At 42.1% G+C, this 26,647-nt stretch overlaps 1 protein-coding gene across 9 annotated transcripts in view; it reads right to left on the minus strand.

Moving 5' to 3' along the window:
- Positions 1–26,647, minus strand: part of PIP5K1B (phosphatidylinositol-4-phosphate 5-kinase type 1 beta) — a 279,387-nt gene that overhangs the window by 33,283 nt on the left and 219,457 nt on the right. For all 9 annotated transcript variants that reach the window (XM_023627257.2, XM_023627253.2, XM_070248645.1 and 6 more), the window contains one exon: positions 22,471–22,615. In XM_023627257.2, the coding sequence (XP_023483025.1) occupies positions 22,471–22,615 (145 nt within the window). The remainder of the gene's footprint in view (positions 1–22,470; positions 22,616–26,647) is intronic.

Consider the following 26,647-nt stretch of genomic DNA (forward strand, 5'->3'; position numbering starts at 1 on the left):
GATGAGGTTAACCTTGATTACCTGGCCAAGATGGTGTTTAGCAGGTTTCTCCACTGGAAAGTTACCCCCACTTCCCTTTCCACACTGTAGTCTTTGGAAGCAAGCCACTAAGTGTAGCCCTTCCACCTCTTTGAGGGCAGAGCAGTTACACAAGTTATTTGGAATTCTTCCATATGAAAGATCTGTCTCTTCTTCTCCACTAACTTTTTTTTTTTTTAATTTCCAAGTTTCCTTTTTTTTTTTTTAAGATTTTATTTTTCCTTTTTCTCCCCAAAGCCCCCCAGTACATAGTTGTATATTCTTCATTGTGGGCTCTTCTAGTTGTGGCATGTGGGACGCTGCCTCAGTATGGCTTGACGAGCAGTGCCACGTCTGCGCCCAGGATTCGAACCAACGAAACACTGGGCCGCCTGCAGCGGAGCACGTGAACTTAACCACTCGGCCACAGGGCCAGCCCTCTTCCTCCACTGATTTATTTGTTCGATCATATATTAATATCAGTATTGACTCATAGTTATTTATGCCCCCTTATACTTCACCTGGTACTTTCAAGTTAAATCACAGCTTCATAGTCACTGGTTGGCACCAGCTTCCAGGTTGGAGGTCCAGGGCCAATGTAGACAGAATACGGAATTATTCACCCTTGGGGACCCAGGAGAGTTCTAGGTATCCTCTGATCCTGCTAGTTGAGCACAGTGCTCAGCACATAGCATGTCTACAAAAATATTTGAAGGGCTATCTTATTAGAAAAAATGGATATTTGAGTATACATTACATTCTAGGCACTGTACTGCATAGTCATATACATCTTCTCATCTTATCCTTACAACAATCTTGTGAGTAGCTATCATTATTCTCTTGTTACAGGTGAGGAGTTTGAGGCCTGGGAGGTTAAGTCACCTAGTTAATGGTGAATGGCAGAGTGGCATTCTTTCTTCTCCTCCTTTTTTGTGGTGAGGAAGATTGACCCTGAGCTAACATCTGTTGCCAATCTCCCTCTTTTTGTTTGGGGAAGAGTGGCCCTGAGCTAACATCTATGCCAGTCTCCCTCTATTCCACAACATGGCTTGATGAGTGGTGTATAGGTCCATGCCCAGGATCTGAACCTGTGAACCCTGGGCCGCCAAAGCAGAGTGTGTGAACTTAACCACTATGCCACTGGGCCAGTGCCTCTCCTTCTTTTTCTTTGCTTGAGGAAAATTGTCCCTGAGCTAATGTCTGCGCCAATCTCCCTCTATTTCATATGTGGGATGCCGCCACAGCATGGCTTGATGTGCAGTGCGTAGGTTCATGCCTGGGATCCAAACCTGTGAACCCTGGGCTGCCAAAGTGGAGTGTGCAAACTTAACCCTGACGCCACTGGGCTGGCCCCCAGAGCAGCGTTCTAATTCAAAGGCCCCAGCGCTAGCTTACCTGTCCAAGCTGGAAATTACAGCCATATAATCTTACGCTTTCCTCAAAGGAAGCATACTGTGCCAAGTGTGGGCAGTGTAAGCCTCAGGTCTATTTAAGGTCACACACCTGCAGGTTTGGTTTCACTCCATTCATAAGGAAGGGAACAGAGGGGTTCTACGTGTGTAACAGACTTCTTTCGCCTCCCATGAGGCTCTGTACTTTTTGTGATCAAGTTCTCTTCTCTTTGGGAGTTAACTTAAGAGAAACCCAGAATTGCTGGGTTACAAGGAAAACTACAGGCATTCTAGTTTAAAAAGCCACGTGATGTTTCTTTCCCCTCTGCAGGACTTCTCCCAGATGGTCATTTGGCTCCAGTGAGAGGCAGAGCATTTTCAGAGGTAGCCTATTTCTTCTTTAACCACATTATTAAACTCTTCCTTCTATAGAACAATCATGTCTTTGTAACTTGCAGGCAGGGGTTTTGACTCTCCCCCTCGGGAAGAAGAGCTCTCCGCCTGCTTCCACGCGCCAGCCCCACCAGCTTCCGGACTCCACGGGGAGTCAGGCCAGCCCTGGGTCAGGAACTGCTTACTTTGTGGCAGATCCAGAGGAGAACTCTTTACAGCAAGTCAACCACAGAATTGAGACACCAATTCATTCAAAGTTCAGGGTATTAATACATGTGCCTGTTCTGAGATAGCAAAGATCGGATGTTTACTTGTGATGAATAAATCTTAGCTCTTTCCTTCTCTCAGGGCCTTTACTTCTCTTAATGGCATCTTAATCACCCTTTTGTAAACCCTTAAGAGACATTTCAGTCCACTGTGTTCATGTAAAGTGCCTCTATGGATGAGGGTGGAACCACATAAATTTCTAGGTGTCTATCAGATTCTAAGTTCAAAACAAACAGGTCAAGGAAATCTTGGACATGCCTGAATATAAAAGCAGTCTCGAAGAAGAATGATGACTTACTGGCAAAAGAGAAGGAAGTTTAAAGACTGCCACTGGGGAAGAAAAATGCTACTGATTTCATTTCCTTCTGATGTGAATAGCAGGTGCTCAGACGCACGGAGGCGAAAAACAAACGAGATGGGGGAAAATGAGGAGCTCTACCAACTGCCAGGAGCTGACAAATAGGAGACACGTTTTCATTCAAGTTCCTTTTCCTTTGGGGATCAGATCTCGACTTTTAATTTAATTTGGCTTGAAGAAGTTGACCCATTGAAAGCTACTGTCAGAGCAGGAAGAAAGCACCTGAAAATGACCACCATCAAACACTGAACGCCAAGGGTGGGAAGCAGGCAGTATAAGGAGCTATTGTCTGAAGTGTAACAGCTGCGTGATCAGACTCCAGGATATGCCTGACATGCAGGGTTTTAGGGGAAGGCTGTATAATGAATGTCCGAAGTGGAGCATGCGAACTTAACCACTATGCCGCTGGGCGGGCCCCCACATTTTTATCTTGCGTGGGATCCTGCAAATTATGCAGCCAGTCCTGAATGGTTGTGATGCTTTGGAAAGGTCAAGTGATTATGCATAATAATCTAAATCAAATATATTTCTTTTATTAATACAGTGAGATAAAGGTTCTTTTTAAAAGTAAAAGAAGGGTGGCATTTTAGGCTGAGAAACAGAATCACAAGGTTTTATAGGCTGTGGTAATCTTAGAGAGCACAGTTATTAACACGCAGAATTTGGCTCAAGGTTGTATCATATTGAAATGTTTAGTTGGAGATGGAGACAATTTAGAATCGTCTGGAAGTTGTCGATATTTATGACAACAATTGTGCTGCTGACTACAAACGGTTTCCTCTCTTAGCTATTCACTTGATAAGCATTTAAGAAACGTTAACTGGATATGAGGTGCAATTCTAGGCACCAGAAATGCAAAGAGGAATTAAGTCAGCCCCTGGCCTCAAAGTCCAGTATCACAGAGGGTGGTAAGCTTGGCCACTGTCCTCCTCATCATTTTATTTTTATTTTTGTTTTTTGGTGAGGAGGACTGGCCCAGAGCTGTCGTCTGTTGCCAATCTCCCTCTTTTTGGCTTGAGGAAGATTATTGCTGAGCTAACACCTGTTGACAATCTTCCTCTATTTTTGTATGTGGGATGCCACCACAGCATGGCTTGATGAGCAGTGCATAGGTCCATGCCCAGGATCCGAATCCATGAACCCCTGGCTGCCGAAGCAGAGCCTGTGAACTTAACAGCAACACCATGGACTGCCCCTCTCACCTCCTAGCCATTTTAATACCCTGAGCTCCAGATTCAGTCTAGAGCAACTAAATGACTCCCTTCAAATCAAATAGCCACATGAGGAGAATATTTAAGGCAAGTACTAAACATCTAATTTTACTTCTGGAAAATTAACAATAAAATCTATCTAATCTTTATGAGGCAGTCAGAATTTGAGAACTTTAATCACTTGCTAAGGTCAAGAAATGCTTCATGACTTGAGCAGAAGCTTATTTCGTCGATTTATCTTGTCAGTTCATCACAAGCCTTATGATTCTCAACACTTAACTGCTTCCCTGAATTCGGGGAGTATTGATTTTTTTATTTGCATATGAAAAATAATCTCTCCTCCTTTGATAGTGGAGAAATATCCCCCAATCTTTGGATTCTGCATAAAACAGGAGTATTTTGTCCAGAGGCAAATGTTTATTCTATGCAGTTTTTTTTTAAATCAGAATTTTAAATTTTAAAAATTAATCTTAATAATATATATTATTATCATCCTGAATAACTGAGAAGGCAAAATGCATATTTGTGTTCAGGCAAAGACGGTGTGAACACACGCTTCTACTTTTGCTTCCTACCCCAAAACTCTCAAAACTGAAGAAAAAGCCTGGAACCAATCTGATTCACAGACCCCTCAAAAAAAAAAAAAAAAAACCTCAGGAATTACAGGCACCAGGTAACTCTGAAAGTGTGTATGTATCCTAGTATGTAGATGTCTGTATGTATCTTAGCTGGGGGGACAGCTAAGATAAGTATTTTTGGTTGCAAGTCTGATAAAGAAGCAGGCAGGTCATCTCCCTGACTCCCTACCATAGGGCAACTGCCCTTTCTCAATCCTGACCAAAAAAATATTTGGAGATTTATTCTCTATAGTGGGTAGAACATACGGTCTCTGGATTGGGGGGTCTCCAAGCACAGTGGAGGGCTAAGGGACAATACTGAGAATAGGGAGATCAGGTGGATGTTAGCCTGCTGCATTCAGAGACGGTCTTCTTCCTTCACTCAGCTCCTAGAATGCTGGCAGCCAGCCTTTATCCTCCAGGCTGGAGAGATTGGTTGAGTCTTTCCTGGGGAATCTAATCGACCCAAGAAGAAAGACAAAGATTCTGATATCAGAGGTTCCCCCAACTAAACAGCTCAGCCAGATCACCCTACAATGAAACCCACAGATGACAACCCCCAGCCATGCACTTTGAACTTTTCATCATCTTGTTAGTGTCCCAGTTTTGTTTGAGATTGTTTTATTGAGAGAGTATACATACACCACACACTTGATCCATTTAAAGTACAATTCAATGGTTTTTGGTACATTCAGAGTTGTGCAACTATTACCACAAACAATTGTAGAACATATTCATCACCCCAAAAAGAGAACTGTACTCATAAGCACTTGCTCCCCATTTTCCCCAGCCCCTTCAGCACTAGGTTACTACTAAGGCACTTTCTGTCTCTATAGATTTGTGTGGCACACTTCTAGGTATGAGTAGAACACCCAGGGTTCCCAGAAATCTGAGAAAAGTCACTATTGTAAAAGGTAGAGATGGAAAATACAGAAAAAAGCTAATTGGAGGGAAACAGATTATGTAGGGAGAAGAAGATGCCAGAAACCCATAACCCAATTATCAATTATATCCTCAGATAAATTACTGTAACTATGAAATAAAAGAATACGATACTTAGAGAAATAGGACAAGAAGGAGGTCTTGGAAAGTAAAAATGTAATAGCAGAAATGATGCAATAACAGAGTTGTATGAAAATTTGAGGAAATCTCACCAAAAAAAGAGCAAAAAGACAAAGAGGTGAAAGACAGAAAAAACAAGAGAAACATGAAAGACCAGTCCAGCAGTTCCAATTTTCAAATGAGATACAGAAAGAGAGAAGAAAACAGGGGCAAAGAAATCATCAAGAAAATGTCCTAGACCTCAAACCAAAAAGGAAAAACAAAAGAAAAAAAAAAAGAGAAAATTTCCTAGACCTGAAGGACATGAGTGTGCAGACTGAAAAGGTCCATTGAGTATATTTTACAACGGATGAAAATAAGACCCACTCCAAGGCACTTTATCAGGAAAAAGGGCTCTTACAACTTTCAGAGAAGGGGAAAAGTGGGTCATATGCAAAGGATGAGGAAGCAGAATGACTTTGAAGTTCTCAACAGCAACCTGGAGAGCCTGAGGACAATGGCATAATACTTTTAAAAGCCTAAAGGAAAACTATTTCCAAACTAAAATTCTATATTCTGCCAAACTATTGCTTAGGAGTGGGCTTAGCATAAAGACATTTTCAGACATGCAAGATCTCAAAAAACGAACTTCTCAAAGGGCTTTTCTCGAAAAGATACTTGAGGATGTGCTCCACAAAAACAAGAGAGCACAAAGAGGAAGACATGAGAACTATGAAGCAGGGGAACCAACGTCAGAGACACAGGAAATCCCCAGAGCAAAGCTGGAGGAAGTTCCCAGGATGACAGGTGTGCACCGGGCAGAGAGAGCAGACTGGGTCAGATCAGAAGGCTCAGGGAGACACACTTCAGGTGGATGACAGTGACGCAATGTCTGATGTATTTGGACTGACCAGACGTGGTGAAGAGCGTGAGATTCAATTAGGAAGAAGTACTAGACAACTAAGTAAACAAAACAAAACCGAACAGGACATCATTCATTTTGGGGAATAATACAAGGGAAAGTAATGAGATTTTATAATAGGGCCCAGCTGTGAAGAGTGTTTATGACATCATAAGATAAATAAATAACAATCTAACCAAAACTATGGTGCAACTTTACTAGGAGGAGAGGAGGGTGGAGAAGGATTGGGGGTAGGGGTGACAAAAGGGAGCTAGAGTACCCTCTTTTAAAGTGAGAACATGAAGCTGCAACATCAACATTTCGTTTAGTTGGGGGCCAGCCCTGTGGCTGAGTGGTTAAGTTCACGTGCTCTACTTTGGTGGCTCAGGGTTTTGCTGGCTTGGATCCTGGGCACGGACCTAGCACCACTCATCAAGCCATGCTCAGGTGGCGTCCCACAGAGCACAACCAGAAGGACCTACAACTAGAATACACAACTATGTACTGGGGGGCTTTGGGGAGAAGAAGAAGGGAAAAAAAAAAGAAGATTGGCAACAGATGTTAGCTCAGGTACCAATCTTTTTAAAAAAAAACAAAAACCACTTTGTTTAGAGAGATGGAGAGAAATAGCCAAAAAAAAAAAAAAAAAAAAAACCCAAAAAGCAAAAAAACCCAAACCAAACAAAAAAACCTCCCAAAATCAGATAAAAAAGGTGAAAGTGACTGCCTTTGGTGAGGAGGAAATGGGGATGGGGAGTGGATGGGTTGGTGGTTTTTGACTTTAAAGTGTGTCTTTGATAAAAATAAAACCTAGGAAAACACGAAAAGAAATATGAAGAGAATATTTAGTGCCAAAGAAATACGTATGATACCAAACAGTATTTACGCTACGATTACAAGCATACAATGAAGCACACACATATCTGAAATGAGCTTTACTGAGGTTCACAAAGCCATCAACAGTTGTTATCAAGGTGGGAGCATCAAGAACATGGTTTTCTTTTCCAAATTCTCTATACTATAAAGTTCGTACGTAACTATCATAATCAGAAAATGAATTTAAAAGGGTGAAAAAGTTTATTCGTTTTCATAGACTGCAAATTGGCTCAGAATTATTTTTATTTTTCAAATCTAAGATTTTAAGTTATCAAGGAAAGATCCTGGGTGGTTGATGTTTTCTTTCTTTCTTCCTTCCAAGTCAACATTGGGAGTATCATGAACCAACCTCCTAAAAATGATCAATTAATCAAAGGTATTGATTACATTTAGTTTCTCCACTCAGTGCCATGAATCTCACATACAGTCCTTGCACCACAATAAAAATAACTGCTTTGTCAAGGAAATGAGAAAAAATATCTCCAACTATCCAATGTTAATACTGCTTGAACAAAGAAAAGTTAATCTTTTAAAATTTGCGTTTTGAGACATTTGTATTACAATGACTTTCATTTTAATGTTTAAGAAATGAAACAAAACCAGCTCTGTGGCCCAATTCTTGAGACATCTGACACGACATTCCAAAGAGCCCATCAGATTTAAAAAATAATTTAAAATCTTAATGCCTTTTCATTGCAAATGAAATACACAATGAAAAGATTAGTAAAATGTCAAACAGAAGAAAAAAACGCAAAAAATCATACCTAGTTCTACATCTCAAAGCTACAGAATCATAAATACTGCTTGGATGTCTCCGAACGAAAATGGATACTAAGAAAACTTAAATTTTTTTGACTAATATTTGTACAAACCTTCCTCTCATCTGGAGGATGCTCTGTTTCAAACCCACTTCCACAGAGACTTTTAGTTTCAGGGGTAAATCACTCTGTGGGTGGCATTTTAGCTGAAATAGTCTAAACAATTATTTAAGAAGCTGAAAATCTGTCTCATTAAAAAGAAAAAAAGAAATGTTGGTTTTTCCCTCACAGGCTGTGTTTGGCATTACCGCTGGTGCCCACACAACTGCCACAGCTCCCTGTCTTTGCTAACAGAACCCCAAATTTTGAGTTTGATTAGGGCAACCTGATCTCTTCCCAGCTTCCTTTGCAGCAAGAGGTGGTCATGTGATCTACTTCTGGCCATGAGCTGTTAAGAGGATGCTGCTGGAGGCATGACGGGGAAAGCTCCCCCCAGTTTCCCTACCCACTGGATAAAAGAACAGAGGCTTGCAATGAGAAATACCCTCCCCTTTTCCCCTTTGCTTCCTTTTTGTTTCCTTCCTGCATGAATCCCTGGAGTGAAGACATGATGTTTGAGGCTGTGGCAGCCACCTTGTGACCATGGGGCAACAAATAAGTGAAGCAAAAAGAAAAAGTAGAGGGTGGCAGAACAGAAAGATGGAAGGAGCCTGGATCCCTGCGAATGTTACTGGGTAGCTGCACCCATCCTGGACTGCATAATTCCAGACTTTAAATCAAATAAATGACATATCTTTTATTATATTTTAAGCTTGTACTGCCCAACCCTTTTTTCATGACATTCATAGGACATGACAATATTGGTGCCACTCTCTGGGGAACATGGAAGAGACTGATGGCACCTGAGGTGGATAACCCTAGGGGCTTTGGCTGCCCTAGGCCCCCCTCACCACCCTGAAGACTGAGAGAATACCTCTGCTCATCTTTTTGTGGCTTACCAGTGGGCCTCACTGTAGAGGTTGGAATGTTCTAGTTTAATCCATGCTTACCAATAGGTTTTCTGTTGCTTGGAGTGAAAGCTTTTTCCTTTTCTTTTTTTTTTGGCTGAGGAAGATATGCCCTGAGCTAACATCTGCTGCCAATCTTCCTCTTTTTTTTTGTATGGGAACTGCTGCTACAGCATGGCCACTAACAGGTGAGTGGTGTTGGTCCATGCCTGGGAACTGAACCTGGGCCGCTGAAGTGGACCACATCAAACTTAACCACTAGGCCACTGGGGCTGGCCCCTGATTGGTTGAAAATTAGCATTTTTAACTAATATTGGGCCCACTTCCATTTCTCAGTGCAAAGTGATGAGATTTCATAAGATACATATTCTCTAGTAATGTATTAATACACAAGAAACACTGATCTAAGCCAAATCACATCATATGATTCCACTGACTGGACCATTTGCTATTTAACTTGTGTTCTTTTTTGTTAGTTATGGGGCCACTTCTTAACTGACTATGGTCACATTTCATGAGATCCAAAAATAGGAAAACTTTCAAATGATGCACTTGAGAATATATTCATAATGGTTGAAGAATTATAGATTTTAGAGGAAAAAAATTTCATTAGTATCTGAAGTTTATTTTATGGGTCAAGTTATTATGTTTTTTATATAGTCTTAGATTTGGGTATAGAATGCCCTTGGTAATAATTGTCTTTTCTATGTTACCGTCATGTACGTTTCTAAGTCAGTCCCTTTTACTAGCTCCACCAGTGCTTACCTTACAGGGTTGACAGTGCATTAAATAAAATAGTATCTGTAGAGTGCTTGGCAGACTACGTGGTAAGGAGCAGCCATCCAAAACATGTTCTCAGGATTATTATAATAAATGAAAAATGTAAAAATTGTGCTGTAATGGTAGCCATAATTCATCAGTTTTCAAAAAAATTATCTTCTAGATTTAGTAAAATACTTTGTAAATATTATTAGATAAGTGCTATTAGAATCTGGAGCTCTCACCATCCCCCGGAATTCATGTAATTATTTCAGCCTGAGGCCAGTTCCCAGGTGACCTGCCTTCCTGTCTTGGCAAAGAGGTGCCATGTTCCGGTGACGTCCAAGAGCTGGGTGTTCTTCAACAAAAATATCCAGCTGCCTAGTTCTCCAAAGATCACACTGAGAGGGCTTTATGTGGGAACCTCTTGTTTATTAAGAATTGTTTCTATGTCACTGAGGCAAGGAAATGAATTTGGAATCTGTCTCAACCACAGAATGACACTTGGGATTGAAGGACGAGCAAGAGCAAACTGGGGAACTCTGTTATCTCCCAGTGCCTGGGGTGATGAGCCAAATGCATGCCTGCATGTCAAAAGTTAGATGTATTCATTATTGTCACATGCCTGGCTAGAAGCAAGTGATCAATACACACCTTCCTGGAATTAAAGTTTTTAATAAACTAACTTTCCCTTTTTAAGGTTCCCTTCTTAGTTCAACCAAGCAAAAGCATCTGAAATATTGCATTTGGATAACAAAGAAACATTTTGTGAGCAAATATTATTCCAAAGACAATGGACAGTACTATCAGAGATCTGGTGTTTCAGCCCTTCAGCACTCCTCGTTTGCTGCGGGCATCGCAGACAGCTCTGGGAAGTCATCTTTCCTAACTCTGTTCTCCTAACTCACTTTGCAAAGATTTTTCACTGAGCTGAATACCACCCTCCTTCTGTTGCATCTATTTATACAAATATTACAGTTTCTCAAGAGCAAAGAATTTCCATCTTTTCCATCCTCTCTAGCATCTTATATAAGGTCCTGTGACTAGACAAACGTTTGGGGATATTGAATTAAAGTATGTGAATTATCTGTACTAACAGATGTGGTCAGGATCCCGGCCTGAGATACTGAGAGGAAGCAACGTTCACTTGCAGGATTTAGATCCGTCTGCTGGGCAGGCCCAGTGCAAGTCTATCTTCTGCGGGTTGAGGAAGGTCCATGAAAGCACCCGAATTGTATCACGTCTTGGTTATCAGAGGGTATGTCCAGATGGGTGTGGTAGGCTCACCCCAAGGACTCATGTTTGACTCCTGGGGTGAGAAACACACAGAGAGAGACGGAGTCGGGGGAAGGAGAGGGAGAGAGGGAGGCAGAGAGCGCCAGCAGGCAAGAGAGCTTTAAGGAAAAACCACGAAGAGCTATTTTACTAAAAGTCTGTAAAACATTGCGCTCAAGTAGTATTGCTTTGGGGCCCCTCTAACAAGTGAGGGTGCTCTCCCCATGTGCCATGGAGCTCTGGGGCCTTTGGGCCCTCGGCTAAAAGAGTTAAAAGCGGCTGCATCTGGGGACAGTAAAGCGCAGGCGGAGTGAACAAAGATCTGCTCCTTTTCCTAACAAACTTGATACAACTGTTTGTTAAACTTGCTGCATGTAATTTTGATACAAAAATTGAAAATAAAAGGGCTGGATGATAAGATGTCAAAAGGACCCTTCTCCATTTCCAAAGCTCCGTGCTTCTTTTAGGGCGAGTTTTGCTGCCTGGGACTGGCCCAGCGTCAGAGGGTAGGCAGGGAGAAGTCAAAGGAGTAAAAACGTGATCCATTTCACAGATCGGCTCCGCCCTGGCCTGGGCACCGCCTGCCTCCTCTCCTGTCACAACGCAGTGACGACAAAGAAAATGGCAGTCAGAAATACTAGGGCACCAATCCAGATGCATCACACACAAAAATATAAGAGAAAAAACCTTTCCCAGACTAAGTGCCTAAACTCTCAGAAGCAGTCTTCCGGCGCGGCGAGAAACAATGAAAGAAAAGAGAGAGAAACTCTAACATGTATTTTCTCCAAGTAGCCACCACAATGACATTTTCATTTTAGCCAAATCCTCTGTCGAGAAAACAAGTCTGGTGGTTTTTAAGTTCTTTTGTAACTTTCCAAAACACTAATTTTTAATATGGTTGGCCAGAAAAATAACGAGCTCTTTTACGTCATTAATTATTTCATCTTTATTACTTTATCCTTGAAAGCAGGCTAATAAATGATTACATTTTGGATTAATATTATTCTGACTTGAGATTTTTATCATTGCCTCCTAATTCCCTCATTATCCTTACCTAATTCTCCTGACGCTCAGGCAGGCCATCGGGAGCTAAAAGCAAAAGGCTTGTTGTGTAGATGCATTGTCTGTCTGTGGGGGGTCGGTCTGTTAGTTTCTCTAATTAATGAGTTCTCAGTGGCCGGTTATGTTTGTGGACTTCCACTGTGAAATTCTCTCGGCTAAAGATCAACCAGTCATCTAAATTACAGGAGATAAAGCCGGCTACTGTCAAGATAATTCCACATATAACAGAAGGATTAAAGAGGGGATGTTGGGATCGACTTTCTTCTTGCCTTGGAATAAATTGTGTTTGTTACTCTTTCTGTAGAAATGAAGTGTATTAGAGAAGCAAAATTAAGTTGGGGATTCTGGCAGAGTCTGGCACCAGAGAGGGTCCCTGGCTGCAGGAATGGCAGGAGTTGGTAAAGTGAGCCTGGAAGAAGTTCACCCATCACAGATCTCAGGCCCTGTCAGTCACCACTACTTTGTATGGGATATCAGAGCTGGACAAGAGACAATGGCAAGTGGGAATGCCATGGGTGGGCCAAAACGGGGCATCTCAAAAAGAGGCCATGGCAGCTGAAGTGATGTGGACAAGCCCGTGGTACCGTCCTGCGTGGGGCTGCCTGGGCAGGAGCTGCTTAGGGCAAGACACCACCTTGCGTAAGACTAACTTAACCAAAGGAAAGAACTGGAGTGTGATGTGGACAAATCAGACAGAGGGAAATGGTCAGGACTGAGAGAGCCCCAGAGGGACCACACTGAACTCTAAGCAGAGTGGGAGAGTCATGAAGCCCATGAGACCTTGAAGAGAATGACTTTGCTTGGCCACGGAGTCAAGGATCTCTGTAGACTCAGAGAGGTCAAGAATAGTTAGTGAGAATCACTGAGCAGAAATGTAGTTTGGCCTACGGTCACAGGGGCTGAGCTGGGAAGCTGGTTTGGGGTAGGCTGGAGTATTCCCCAGAGGTGTTGCTAACCTACCTTTAGGATATGTCCAGATAGGTTTGATGTAAGAGAAAGGAATGGAGGTCCTGTCTCCTCACTATAATCTGAACGCCCGTCCACTTTGCTGTGGTTTCCTAATTCCGGCATTACGTGTTATGTCCTCTTAATTCCTTGAATGAGTCCAACTGTGCTTCGGTTGAACGACAAGACAGAAATTGTTTCACTCCTCAGTAAGGATAGAGAAGGAGAGGAATATCTCCAAAGAACTTTTTTCTTAAACTCTAGTGTTCCTAAGAATTCCTTGAGCAGCACGCTAAAAACCCAGATGTAGGAACCAATCATACTTTGAGAAGCATTTCTCTAGAAGGTCAATGAAGGAGGGCAGAGGAGAGGGGAGGGTTTACAGAGATACATCCACCATTAGCAAACCATTCTTTCAGAGATGTGGAACGAGTGGCTGAAGTCAAGGGAAATAGAGACGTAGTTTTTTGGTCCCAGAACTAAGAGGCAGAAAATGGATAAAAGAAGCTATTTATAATATGTTAGGATAGCCAAAGGCTGGCTAACATTTTGCCACCTTCTTTTGGCAATATGACTTATCCATAAATTGGATCCATTAAAAAATCCTAGTAATGCACAAAAAGCACCTAGAAATAATATCATGCACCAATTCATCAAAAAGTGTGAGTGTTCTTTGAATTAATACTGAATTAATATCTGAAAAATTCACTTCAATTTCCTGCCCATGCAGAAATATATGAGGGATCATTTGAAAAGCTAATCACTTCAGAAGTAATTCTATAATTTGTCACACACACAAAAAAGCATCTAGTAAAATCCAGTGTTTTTTGGGGGGGGTCAGGGAGGGGAAGCTAAGCTAACAGGGATATTACAGTGTCTATCGGGCTTCAATTTTCTCTGCAGGTGCCCCAGTGACAGCTGGAGAGAGATGTGACACAACTCTTCAGTTTGCCTGTAATCCCAGCATGCTAAAATGATCCTACTTCCTAAAATGAGACATTCTTCTCTTAGGAGGCCAGTAACAAAGCAAGTTTCTGCTTCAGGATTTTGAGGAGCGTTATTCTCCCCCAAACGTGTCATCATTTGCTCGGTGACCTAGTTTCCTCATACTGGGGAAAGTGGACTTCTCTTTACCATAAGAAGAATGGCAGCCACACCTCATCCCCTCAACCCTCGATGTGTGTTTGCACCAGACTGAGTCATATTCGAGTTATATCCAGTTGATGAGATGGGGTGGTATATTGGCAATAAAGTGTTTTGCCAGGGCACAGGTAACAGCTATCCTGCCACCAAACTGTATCTGCTGCTGTCTCAGAGGTGGTTTCACCTGGGGGCCCCAGGCTTACAAATCTCCGCAGAATTCTTGAGTTGAAGAATCCTTTTAGCTAGTCCCTGTGCTAGAACCTGCTAAGACATTTCTGTGAGTATTTATGACCAGTATTTACTCCAGCACAGTACCAGGGAGAGCATTATTGACTGTCAGACAGACTTGTTGGTAAACACTGGCGTCTCTAATTGCACAGATCATTCAAAAAAAAATGACAGTGGGGCTGGCCCTGTGGCCGAGTGGTTAAGTTCGCGCGCTCCGCTGCAGGCGGCCCAGTGTTTCGTTGGTTCGAATCCTGGGCGCGGACATGGCACTGCTCATCAAACCACGCTGAGGCAGCGTCCCACATACCACAACTAGAAGAATCCACAACGAAGAATATACAACTATGTACCGGGGGGTGTTGGGGAGAAAAAGGAAATAATAAAATCTTTAAAAACAAACAAACAAACAAAAAAAAACCAAAAAAAAATAACAGCTACTTTACATACCACGATTACATTGGCATGGTAATCACTGTCCTTTGATTCCTTTTGTGAGAGTCTAAATTGATTCCTATTCTTGCACACACACTCTACCTTTGTAAAGCTCTGATCTCTGCAATTCTTTTTCGTAAAAGATCTTACATCTATCTAGTGTTTGCTCTGTGTATTGTGGCTGTTATTTATATCCCGTCGCAACTCTACTTTGCAATGCTGGGGCCAGGAGCTGGCAAACTACGTTTCTCAGGCTCCTTTGCCAGGTTCCACCAGTGGAGGACACTGGCCAGAGATGAGAGGTGGGAGGGAGAGAAACCTTTGGGTCTCTTCTCTCTCATTTTTCTTTCGTCCTTCTTTGGGTGGTGTCTCTGGAGGCAGCCGCCTCTCCCAGCTCTTTAGGAGACATCCTTCTCCATTGTCCCTGCTCCTAAGGTGGCAGGGGGTCCCCAGGCCGGGCCCTCCTTCATGGGTCTAGGTTCTGGTAAGGTGGCAGGGCTAATGCCGGGAGCTGCTTCCTGCACGTGTTTACTGGGGTCTCTGCAGCTTGTCCTTGTCACTCTTGCAGCCTCCCCACACTCTGTAACCAACTCCCTGTACTAAATTTTCTTTGAAATTCCAAGCGTGTTTTCTGTTCCCTTGACTGGAACTTTATTAGTCAGAACTAATAAAGTACTCTATGATGGCTTTTTGCCAAGAACAATGACATCTTGTCCCTTCCCGGGAAACTTACCGGAAAGCTGCAAGATGTTAGGGTCTGGAATCTCTTGGTTATTTTAACAAATACTTTGATGGTGCTTACTATGTGCCAGGGGGTATTATAATAAAAATGCTTTCCAATTATTATATCAGTTAATCTTTATAAGAACCCTTTGAGGCAGTAGTACAATAATTCATATTTTACAAATGAGGAAACTGAGGCACATAAAGGTAAAGTAACTTGCCCAATGTTAGATGGCTAGAAGTGGCAGTTTGAGGGCTAATGCCCTAATAGATGATTTATAATGATGAAAGTGCAAGAGAAAGACCTGGCCAAGGGTAGTGTGGTGGTGGTGATGCTGGGAGAAGGTCTGTCTGCAAGGTAGGAGTAACCAGATTAAGAAGCATAAAAGCACAGAGGGTCTGGAGAGCTCAGATTCAATATTCAGCATCAACAGGAGAGCTGCAGAGACCTCCTGAGGGGCTGGTGCAGCCCTGGGTTGGCATCTAGGTACAGCAGGTAGCTGCCCAGTCCAGGGCAGGCACTGCAGGCGTGAGCTGGCCCTCCCTTGAGATTATGGTTAGAAAACTGGAATTACTGGGAAGTTCTTGCAACCAACGTTCTTCTCCCCTCATTTTGTAAGTAATAAAGGTTCCTGCTAAACTTACTATGTCAGCAGAAGATACAGGATTTTCTAATCAGGCAGAAACATACCTAACACAAGCCCCTTCTCGATCACATAATGACTGGGAGTCTACCTGGAGAACTGGAAATAAAAACGTGAGGAAACAGCTATCTCAGGTCTCCTGGGAATTTAAATTAATATGCCATAGTTTTAGCATTTGAACACTCAGTCTCCAACATCTTGGGAAGTGAAAAGCCTCATTCAAAATCAGTGGAAACAGAAAATGCAAAACAGATAGGAAGAGAGCTCGTGCAGATGTTACTGAATTTCCATTAAAGGCGTCATCTAAAAGTCATCTTGTCTGAGCTGTGACAATATGGATGACGGCAGCTGTTGAATAGCTGGGGCTCGTGCCTTATATTCTCTGTCAGTGATGTGGGTGGAAATCATGGATCTACTTTTTTTTTTTAAATTTTTTGAGGAAGATTAGCCCTGAGCTAACTACTGCCAATCCTCCTCTTTTTGCTGAGGAAGACTGGCCCTGAGCTAACATCCATGCCCATCTTCCTATACTTTATACATGGGACGCCTACCACAGCATGGCTTTTGCCAAGCGGTGCCATGTCCGGGATCCGAACCGGCAACCCCCGGGGCCACCGAGAAGCGGAACGTGCAAACTTAACCACTGGGCCACCGGGCTGGCCCCATGGCTCTACTTTTTAGCCATTTGACCTCGGGAAAGTTAGCTAATGTTGTGAAGCATCCTTCATCTGTAAACTGGAGATAATAAATATACTGACCTTACGGATTGCTATGAGAATTAAGTGACTTGATGCATGTAAAGAACTTAACACAGACCCTTAATAAGGTCCAAAAATTAGTTATTATTGTAGTTATTATTATTATTAGATTATTATTGACAGTTTGAAGTATGACTAGTATTATGATAGAAAATTCCCAGAGCCATGATGTTTTTAATAAGCAAACTTAGCCAAGGACTTCTAGAAAAAACACCAAGGAAGATATTAACCTAAGCCCCCCACTTTGCCAACTAGAAATACGTTAGTTATCAAGCAGCAAAAAATGGCACAAACACAGGGCCAGAACTCACGTTAGGAAAAAACAGCCAATCAACCTTCCGTGTGTAGCACATACGGCAACGATAAGAATGGAAGTATTTGGAGGCCGTGATGAAAAGATGGTGCGGTGGAAAGAACAGGAGGCTTGGACCCCAGAGACCTGGGTTCGAGCTTAAATCCTACCAGCCCATTGTGTGACCCTGGATGTGTCACATAATGCATATGTCTCTGCACTTCTCTTAGCTTATCTTTTAGACAAACCTGTAGGATAATGGGTGTCTAGCTTTGTTAGGGGTGGCTTTACTTGCATGTCTTTAAATTTGAGTGGTAAGCAATTTATGGGGAGGGGCTTGTGGCTGGGGCCACTCTTCCACCCCTCTCCTAGGTTTATGGTACTCTACTGGCAGGAAGAAAGGGGCACAGAACTGCGGTCTTATCCACTAGATCAGGCTCTGAGATGTTGGACTCTTCATTTAGGGAGACTTTGCCAGCTGTCCTTCTACGTGCAAATGACCAGTGGCTTTTCCTCTCACGTATTTCCCCTTCTCACAATACTGCAGATGTCTCTAGGGTGAGCCAACTATTAGAAATAGCCACTATCAAGTCACGAGAACGGACAGAGTGTGATGTTGGTGAAGGCATCTTAGATAGGGACAGTATAGACTCACTGGGATGCAGCCGAGCTTTGGATCCTTCCACATAATCAGACCTTCAGCTTTGTTACCAACCGTGCAGGAAATCATGAAAAGAATATTCATGCATGTAACCATTTTCCACAACATCAAATTGTTATTAACTTTGAGAGTAAAAACATTTGCCTCTGCATTTCTTAGTGCTCAATTTATACCTCCTTTAAAAGAACAGAGTTACTACTAGGAAAGAAAAATTTAAGGATTCAAAATTCAGAATTTAAATCCCACTGTTTGGCTGGGAAGCATGTACCCACAACGGTTTCTCTTTATTCCTGCGAACTGCACGCTCTAATACAGGCCTCTACGGTGGAACTTGAAAACATGTACTCCTAATCATCAGGTAAATATATACTTTAAAAATGACAATTTTTTTCTTTGCTTCCTAGTCAATTTTTGGAGTACACTTAAAAAAAAAAAAAGGATTGTTATTAGAGATTCTTTTTTTCTTTTTAAAGATTAGCACCTGAGCTAACAACTGTTGTCAATATTCTTTCTTTTTTTCTTCCCAAAGCTCCCCAGTACATAGTTGTATGTTCTAGTTGTGATGTGTCTCTGTGATATGTCGGACGCTGCCTCAGCGTGGCCTGATGAGCGGTGCCGCGTCCCTGTTCAGGATCCGAACCAGTGAAAGCCTGGGCCGCTGAAGTGGAGTGTGTGAACTTAACCACTCGGCCACGTGGCCAGCCCCATTCTTGGAGTTTTTGAAGTTACAAGGAATAATCCTTTAAAAAAGGAACAATTCTAAAAGACAGCAGTTTCCCACTGCAGCATATAAGTTAGGAGTGGAGACATCCAGGCACTAACTGACACCTTTCAAAGTTAAGGATTCTAAAAAGACTGACAGAATGACAACTGCTAGTTGAAAGTTACATAGCTGCTGTTATACATATCAGCGTAAGCGTAGATGTGTATCACACGATGTCGAAATAGGAAAACCGACCACTTTGTCTTAACAGAAAAATGATTCCTAGAAAAGAAAGAGAAAATCCTAACACGTGCATTATAACATCAATATTCAACTCATTTTCTTCCCAGGCTATCTGGATTAGGTTTTAAAACTTAGTAGGCCAGATGAGGCTTAGAATACGCTCTATTGCTGCAAGAGATACCACAAAGGACAAGGAGGGTTTTAAAGGAAAAGATGATAGAAACCGAGTATGACAGTTTCTTTCCAGTTTGGGGGTAAGGTCTCCCTGTTGGATGCTTAGGGTTGGGCATGGTGGGTGGGGAAATAGGGACACTGACTCGCAGGAGTTTGCATGCCATTATCTCTCTTCAGCACCTTTGTGCTTTTTTCGCACCTTTTCCTTATGATTTCCCTAAGGCGGTGATAAGTTCGAGGCAGCCCATCTTTGGCATCTCTTAAGCATCAAGGCTAAAAGCAGAAACACCCACAGGAGCAGGCAGGCGACAGCAGACATGAATGAAGCAGAAAGCGGTGACCTGGAGGGTTCAGGCTTCTCCCCTTTGGCCTAGAAGCACTAGGAGGAAATGGAGCCAAGCGGTGCCAAAGCTAGTGATTTCTCAAAATCAAATCAAAGTTAGTGATTTTTCAAAAGAATCTGGGTATTTTAGTGAAACTGCTTGATCTTTAAATGTTAGCTTATTTAGAAAATATTCTGGGTTCACCAAAATGCTTTTCCTCTGGCTTGCATTCCACTGGCAGGGCATCCACTTGACTGTGACAGAGGCTGTGGGGCTGCTGGTGGGCCAGTTCCATGGTGTGTTTCAGGACCGATTTCCTGACGCCCAGCCTGAGCACACTCTCCCAGCCTTTTCAGAGACTTCGTAAGCACCCAATTCCCCACACCATATCCCTTTCTGCTTAAGATGGAGTGGTTTCTTGTTCTTGCTACTGAACCCAGACTGATAGCTAAATGTGATATTAAACTGCAACGTGGAGATACAATGCCAGAGAAGATTTATTTCAAACAATTCACTTCAAAAAAAGACAAGGAAAAATATCATAAATAATCTTGACATTTTTCCCATCCAAATACATATATGATAACCAGTATCGGTATAAATAAAAGTATCAAGAATTCTACCACAGCCCTGGAGTGTGTAGAGGTGGGGTACACAGAGGTAGCTCCCAAGCTGGCCAGGAAGGATTAGGCGTCAGTGGGAGGCAGTGCCAGACTCTGGGGGAAGCTCACGAATATCCAAGAGTTGAATACTTCTGGCCAAGAGACTGGATACTTAACCACAAACTCTATCACCACAATAGCAAACCAAAAAAAAAACAACTTTTATTTGTGTGATGAAAATTCTAGTAAATAATTTGATAGCATATTCAATTATATGCCCTTAATAATGAGAACAGTAGCAAATGGTAAGAAACCACCATGGCTTCACATGAGAATTGTTTTGACCTTGCAAAGACCTTCTTGAGACTTCCCAGCCATCTTTGGAGCTGCTATTTATATTTGAGAGCAAAAGAATGGTGTTCAGGGAGCCAGCCCTGTGGCCTAGTGGTTAAGCTTGGCGCACTCCACTTGGCAACCCAGGTTTGGATCCCTGGTGTGGACCTACACCACTTGTTGGCAGCCATGCTGTGGTGGTGACTCACATCCAAAATAGAGGAAGATTGGCACAGATGTTAGCTCAGGGCAAATCTTCATCAAGCAAAAAAAAGAGGAAGATTGGCAACAGATGTTAGCTCAGGGCAAATCTTCCTCAGCAAAAAAAAAAAAAAAAAAAGCTGTACCATACAGATAGGAAAAACTGTTGCTTGGCTAATTTACGTAACAAATTTGAACACTCTAGGAACACAGTAATGTTAGGTATAAGTCACTTTAAATTTTTCTAATCCAAGGAAGATAACCAAATTACTTTTACAGTTCACGTGAGTTGAATAATTTATAATGGAGCCTTATTTGTTGGTCCTTGCAGCAGAGCTATCCACAAAAGTTCAGTTAAGATCTGTGGCTCACCTTGGCATTTGTTCCACTTCCCCAGACCTGGGCTGGCAGCCTCACCTGCTACCACCTAACCTGTACCTAGCCGAGCGAGAAGGGAACAGCAACAAAAAAAGCGTTTCTACAGAAGCTCCAACTACCAAACCTTAACTTGCCAAAAGGCCGAGCTAGAGTTTACAACTAGGCAGATAGTAAAACTGAATCTACCATCTGGAGTCCACTTTCTGGAAGTGAACCAAGCTGCTAGCCTGGAGGTGGGAATGACTGACTATCAGAAGCACTCTACCTGCACAAATTTGAACTTGACTCCCGAGAGCTAGATTTCAACAAGAACTAGTTCAACATTTAACAGAGAATTATTAAGAATGTATGCATAATCGTCCCCATCCTAGAATTGAGGCTACTTACAAAATTGTATATATAAAAATGGAAAAAATAAAACAGCTAATTCCACCATGTTGTGATCTCTTTGTAGGGATATTATTTTCTATTATTAGAACTGACGTTTAAGGACATTTTGTTTAAAAAGGAGAAATATTGGGGCTGGCCCAGTGGTGCAGCAGTTAAGTTTTTTGCACTCCACTTCAGCAGCCTGGGGTTTGCCGGTTCGGATCCCAGGCGTGGACCTACGCACCTCTTAACAAGCCATTCTGTGGCAGGTGTCCCACATACAAAATAGAGGAAGATGGGCACAGATGTTAGCTCAGGGCAAATCTTCCTCAGCAAAAAAGAAGAGGATTGGTGGCAGATGTTAGCTCTGCGCTAATCGTCCTCAAAAGAAAAGGAGAAGCATCTAATAACAAATTAACTTTCTATCTATGAAATTTCAGTAACCCATCTCAATACTCAAATTCACATTAAACGTTTGAGAGTCACTATATTAGTTTCCTATGGCTATTCTTTACAAATTATCATAAACTTAGTGGTTTAGGACAACACAAATTTATCTTACAGCTCCGGCTGTCAGAAGTCGTAAAATTCAAGGTGTTGGGAGAGCTGTATTCCTTTGCGGAGGCTCTCAGGCAGAATCCATTTCCTTGCCTTTTTTTGGCTTCTAGAGTCTGCCTATATTCCTTGGCTCATGGCCCCTTCCTCCACCTTCAAAGACATCAGCTTAGCATCTTCAAACATTTCTCTCTCCCTGACTTGTGCTTCTGGCATCTCATCTCTTCTCTGACTCAAGTCTTGCTCTCTTCCTCTGAGAAGGACCGTGTGATTACATGGGGCTATCTGGATAATTCAGGCTACTCTTCCCATCTCAGGATCTTTAACTTAATCACATTGGCAAAGTCCCTTTTGCTCTACAAGGCAACATAGTCACAGGTTCCAGGCATCAGGACATGGACAACTTTGGGGGGCTGTTATTCTGTCTACAGCAGCGACTAAGCCCGCTCATACAAAAAGAACATGCAAATATCTTTGCAGCTACGTGTGCGATATTAACCAAGAGTGCTTGCTTAAAAGAATCCATTCATTAAGAGATTATTAAAACAAATGCGATGAAAGATTTGTCTTCTTCCAGAGAAGCAAGTATATAATTTCTACAGGACATAACGATTAACTGTAAAGAAAAGTCAGGAGAGTTTTCCCTCAGATGTACTTCTTGCCATAATGAAAATCAACATGTTCTTTCTTTCTCTTACTTACAGGGCAGGTGATGGTCAGATCCAGGTTGTTAGGGACAACACGATCTCATTCAGAGACACTGGTCTAGCTAGTTGTGATGCTGATGTGCTAATAGCCACATTGGTAGTTGGATCACGCGAAGTATTACCTGTTTGAATAAAGCGTAGTCCTGTCGTGTGGATAATGTTCATTAACATATAAGGAAGAAGATGAAATTGTGGTTGCCAAGGAAGCAGCTTCAAAGAGTGATGCAGTGCTAGGCACCAGGTCCGGCCTGTGTCGGGATCCCAGTGCTGGGGAACGAAAGCAAAACACACTCGTGAATCTCAGTAATAAATGCTGCTTTCGTATCTGTAATAATTTAAATGAGTCAAAAGCATTCATTTTACATATCAGGCTGAAAATCAAATTAGGAACCAACTGTGTTCTTCTGAACTGCAGCAGAAATGCAAAAGAGCTTCTTGCAAACAGGTTAGACAGAAACGAAACTGCATTAATTTACAAAATGGCTTATGGAAACGACATTATGAATGTTTTTTTAAAACCCTAATAAAGTGATTTACTCTTTCAGAAGATGACATAAAAGCTCCTAGAAGCTTAAGGAGATAATTCGACAGAGATTAAAAGGATGATTGGCAAGCGTATAAACAGACAGGGAACCTGTTTCTCCTCCCGAGGACACGCACGTATCTATGATTCTCAATTCGCATCTAAGAACGTAGACTTTTTAAGAGCCAGGAGACAAACGTTCCACCAACCAACAGCCAGCTATACCTTAACCCCGCTGGAGCCCACACATATCTCTGAATGTTAGCCACAGCCCTTCTTGACATTATATCTTAACAGCAAGTCTGCCTTTTTAAAAATGAGAAAACTCTTATTTCTTCTTAAAATGCCCACGAAAATACTTATGCGGTAGCTCTCTCTCATCAGGAAAGCGGAATATTCAAGGCTGAGCGGGCACCCACGCCCACTCTCTCTGAGTCTATGGGGATTCTTTTTTTTTTTTTTTTTTAAGAGTTGAATCTGGATCATTTTTAATCATGCTACCCTAAACTTTGAACAAATTTATATCCATTATTGGCCAGCCCGTTAGAGATAATGTTTTAATTAAAAGTCCAATTGCACAGAATAAAGCTTCTTTAAAAAGAGACACGCGGTTCCCTAGAGAGAGGACACTGTGGCTATAACAGGTGTGGGCGAATCCTTTCTTTAAAGTTCTGTAGTTGGGCACATGCTGATTTTTTCTTCTTTTTTCTTTTTTTCTTTACCTAGCGAGATCTTTTATTTGTTTAAATTTTTATTGATGTATAACATTTCAATTGACGTGTAACACTGTATTCATTTTAGGTGTACAACACAATGATTGGATATACATACGTACTGCGAAATGATCACCACACATAGTTACATTTTTTTTTCTTGTTATGAGAACTTTTAAGATCTACTCTCTTAGCAACTTTCAACTATACAATACAACATTGTTACCTACAGCTACCATGCTGTACTGGGGATTCTTTTTCATCATTCCCCGAAACCAAACTAAAACAGATGATGATAAATACAATATAACCTTAGGTCTTTCTGGTATTCCTTTACAGACACAACGGGCTCAAAAATCACGTTTTCAGGAAGTGTGTGAATGGAAAATGATCCTAACAGGCACTATCATGTGCGTTTGAGGGTTTGGATTTCAGATTTGGAGGGGGATAGATGGGGATGTGGAGCGAGGCAGAGAGGGAAAAGAGGGCCACACAGGAGGGCTGGACTCCGGACTAGGAGATGGGACACACACTAAAATGTATGAGATGGTGCAGCTTTGCCTCGATTCACATCAAACAAAGAACCGCCGTGATGAATAACTGAGGATAATCATACAAAAGCATGAGTAACAGAAGTGCCCAACATGCAAAGATTAGAAAGGCTTCAATTTAATAGGACGGCTGGCTAGAAATCTTCAACATACTTGAACAGATCTATCTTTCCCACTTTCTCATTAAATACAGAGAAACATATGAAAACTCTCAATAACACTGAAAACTGGGTCTGAAAAATAATCTCACATCACATTTTAATGACTTGCCGCGAAATGTAAGGCTGATGGAGCTAGACTTGGAATAACTAATACAGACTCAGGCCTTGGGCATCCCCAGCTTGACTTTATAAACCAGAGGCTACCTGAGTGATACGAAAGAGAAAAACGGTGACTGTGCAATGACTGGGCCGGGTCATACATCACCCAAACGCTGGACGGCTGACCCCTCAACCCCCTAGGAGCAGCTCTTTGAAACACAGAACCGTTTCCTCATGCTCCTATATCCTTCAGTTTTTTAAAAACTAGTGTGGTAGGGAGAATTCCAGGATGATCCTCAATGACCTGCACCCTTGTAAAATCTCCCTTTGAGTGCGGGTAGAACCTGTGAATACGATGAGATACTACTCTTGTGATTATTTTATGTTATACAGCAAAAGGAATTTCGCAGATGTAATTAAGGTTACTAATCAGTTAACTCTGAGTTAGTCAAAGGGGAGATTATTCAGGTGGGCCTAGCCTAATCACATGAGCCCTTTAAATCTGAGTCTAGAGGTCAGAGATGGTGACGTCAGAGATTTGAAGTGTGAAGGGGCTTCACTTGTGAGAAATTCTCCGTTTGGAGATGGAGGGGCTGGATGGGCCCTAGGGACTGAGCGTAGCCCACAGCTGTCAGACAGCACAGAGACAGGTCCTCACCCCACAACTGCAAAGAAGTAAGTTCTGCCAACACCACCATGAGCTTGGTGATTCCTCTCTGCACCTCCAGATGAGAACCCAGCCGAGACCTTGAGCCCAGTTTTTGAGACCCCCATAAACTGTGGCTGGGGAACCAGGCAAGCCTTGCCAGTTTTCTCACTTACAGAACCGTGAGCTAATAAATGGAGCTGCTCACTTTCTGGTAATCTGTCACATGGCAATAGAAAACGAACACAACCCAGACATACTGAGAAGGACAGAAAACAAATGACTAAAAACTAGAGGGAAATGTGGTGACGACTTGGTGTACTACGAAAAGGGAAGTCCCCAAGTCCAGAGCATTATGAAAAGGCCGAAGCTTGTAGGAAACTTCGTAGATGCAGTGAATTTTCAAGATAAACTCATTTTTAAAAAGTATTTAACATTTTCAAAGAATATGCTCAGTAGGTTTTCCTTCAATCTTGAGAGACTAGGTGAAGTACCTTTATATTTGAAGCAATGGGCCCAACGGTTCCTCTCAAAAAAAGCACAATATGTGTACTACCTTCCATGTTTCCAGGATTTCTGGATGCTACGTAGTATTTAGTATAATTTTTCCCCCCAGGTTAACAAGTGGACTCACTGCTTTAACTTTAGGAGTCATATCGAGCATGCTATTTGAAAGTCTAACTAACAGTCTGGAAATGAGTTTATCCGATTTTCCGACAGCAGACACCTTGCAGTTTTATGTCTGCTATAAGAAGACCAGGCAGGGTGGCAGGAGAGATGCCAATGCTCAGGGAAAGAGGGTGGATGCCTGCCAGGAACTGGAGCCATCAACTCAGAGAGAGGAGGAAGGGCAATTCATTAAGTCTTGTGGAAATCACTAAATTTGGATAAAAGTTGGTTTACAAAATGGGACTTCATCAGACTAACGAGTTTCTTCAAGGCAAGGGAAAACAGGATTGAAACAAAAAAACAGCCCACTAATTGGGAAAAAATATTTACAAGCTACTTATCCGACAAAGGATTAATCTCCATAATATACAAAGAACTCACACAGCTTAACAACAAAAAAACAAACAACCCGATCAAAAAATGGGCAGAGGACATGAAGAGACATTTCTCCAAAGAAGATAAGTATGGCCAATAGACACATGAAAAGATGCTCATCATCACTAATCATCAGGGAAATGCAAATCAAAGCTACACTAAGATATCACCTTACACCCGTTAGATTGGCAAAAATATCCAAAACCAAAAGTGGAAAATGTTGGAGAGGTTGTGGAGAAAAAGGAACCCTCACACACTGTTGGTGGGAATGCAAACTAGTGCAGCCACTATGGAAAACAGTATGGAGATTCCTCAAAAAGTTAAAAATAGAAATATCCTATGACCCAGCTATCCCACTACTGGGTATCCATCCTAAGAACCTGAAATCAGCAATCCCAAGAGTCCCATGCACCCCTATGTTCATCGCAGCATTATTTACAATAGCCAAGACGTGGAACCAACCTACATGCCCAGAAACTGACGACTAGATAAAGAAGATATGGTATATATACACAATGGAATACTACTCAGCCATAAAAAAGGACCAAATTGTTCCATTCGC

The sequence above is a fragment of the Equus caballus genome, chromosome 23 (assembly GCF_041296265.1).
Source record: "Equus caballus isolate H_3958 breed thoroughbred chromosome 23, TB-T2T, whole genome shotgun sequence".
NCBI classification, from domain to species: domain Eukaryota; kingdom Metazoa; phylum Chordata; class Mammalia; order Perissodactyla; family Equidae; genus Equus; species Equus caballus.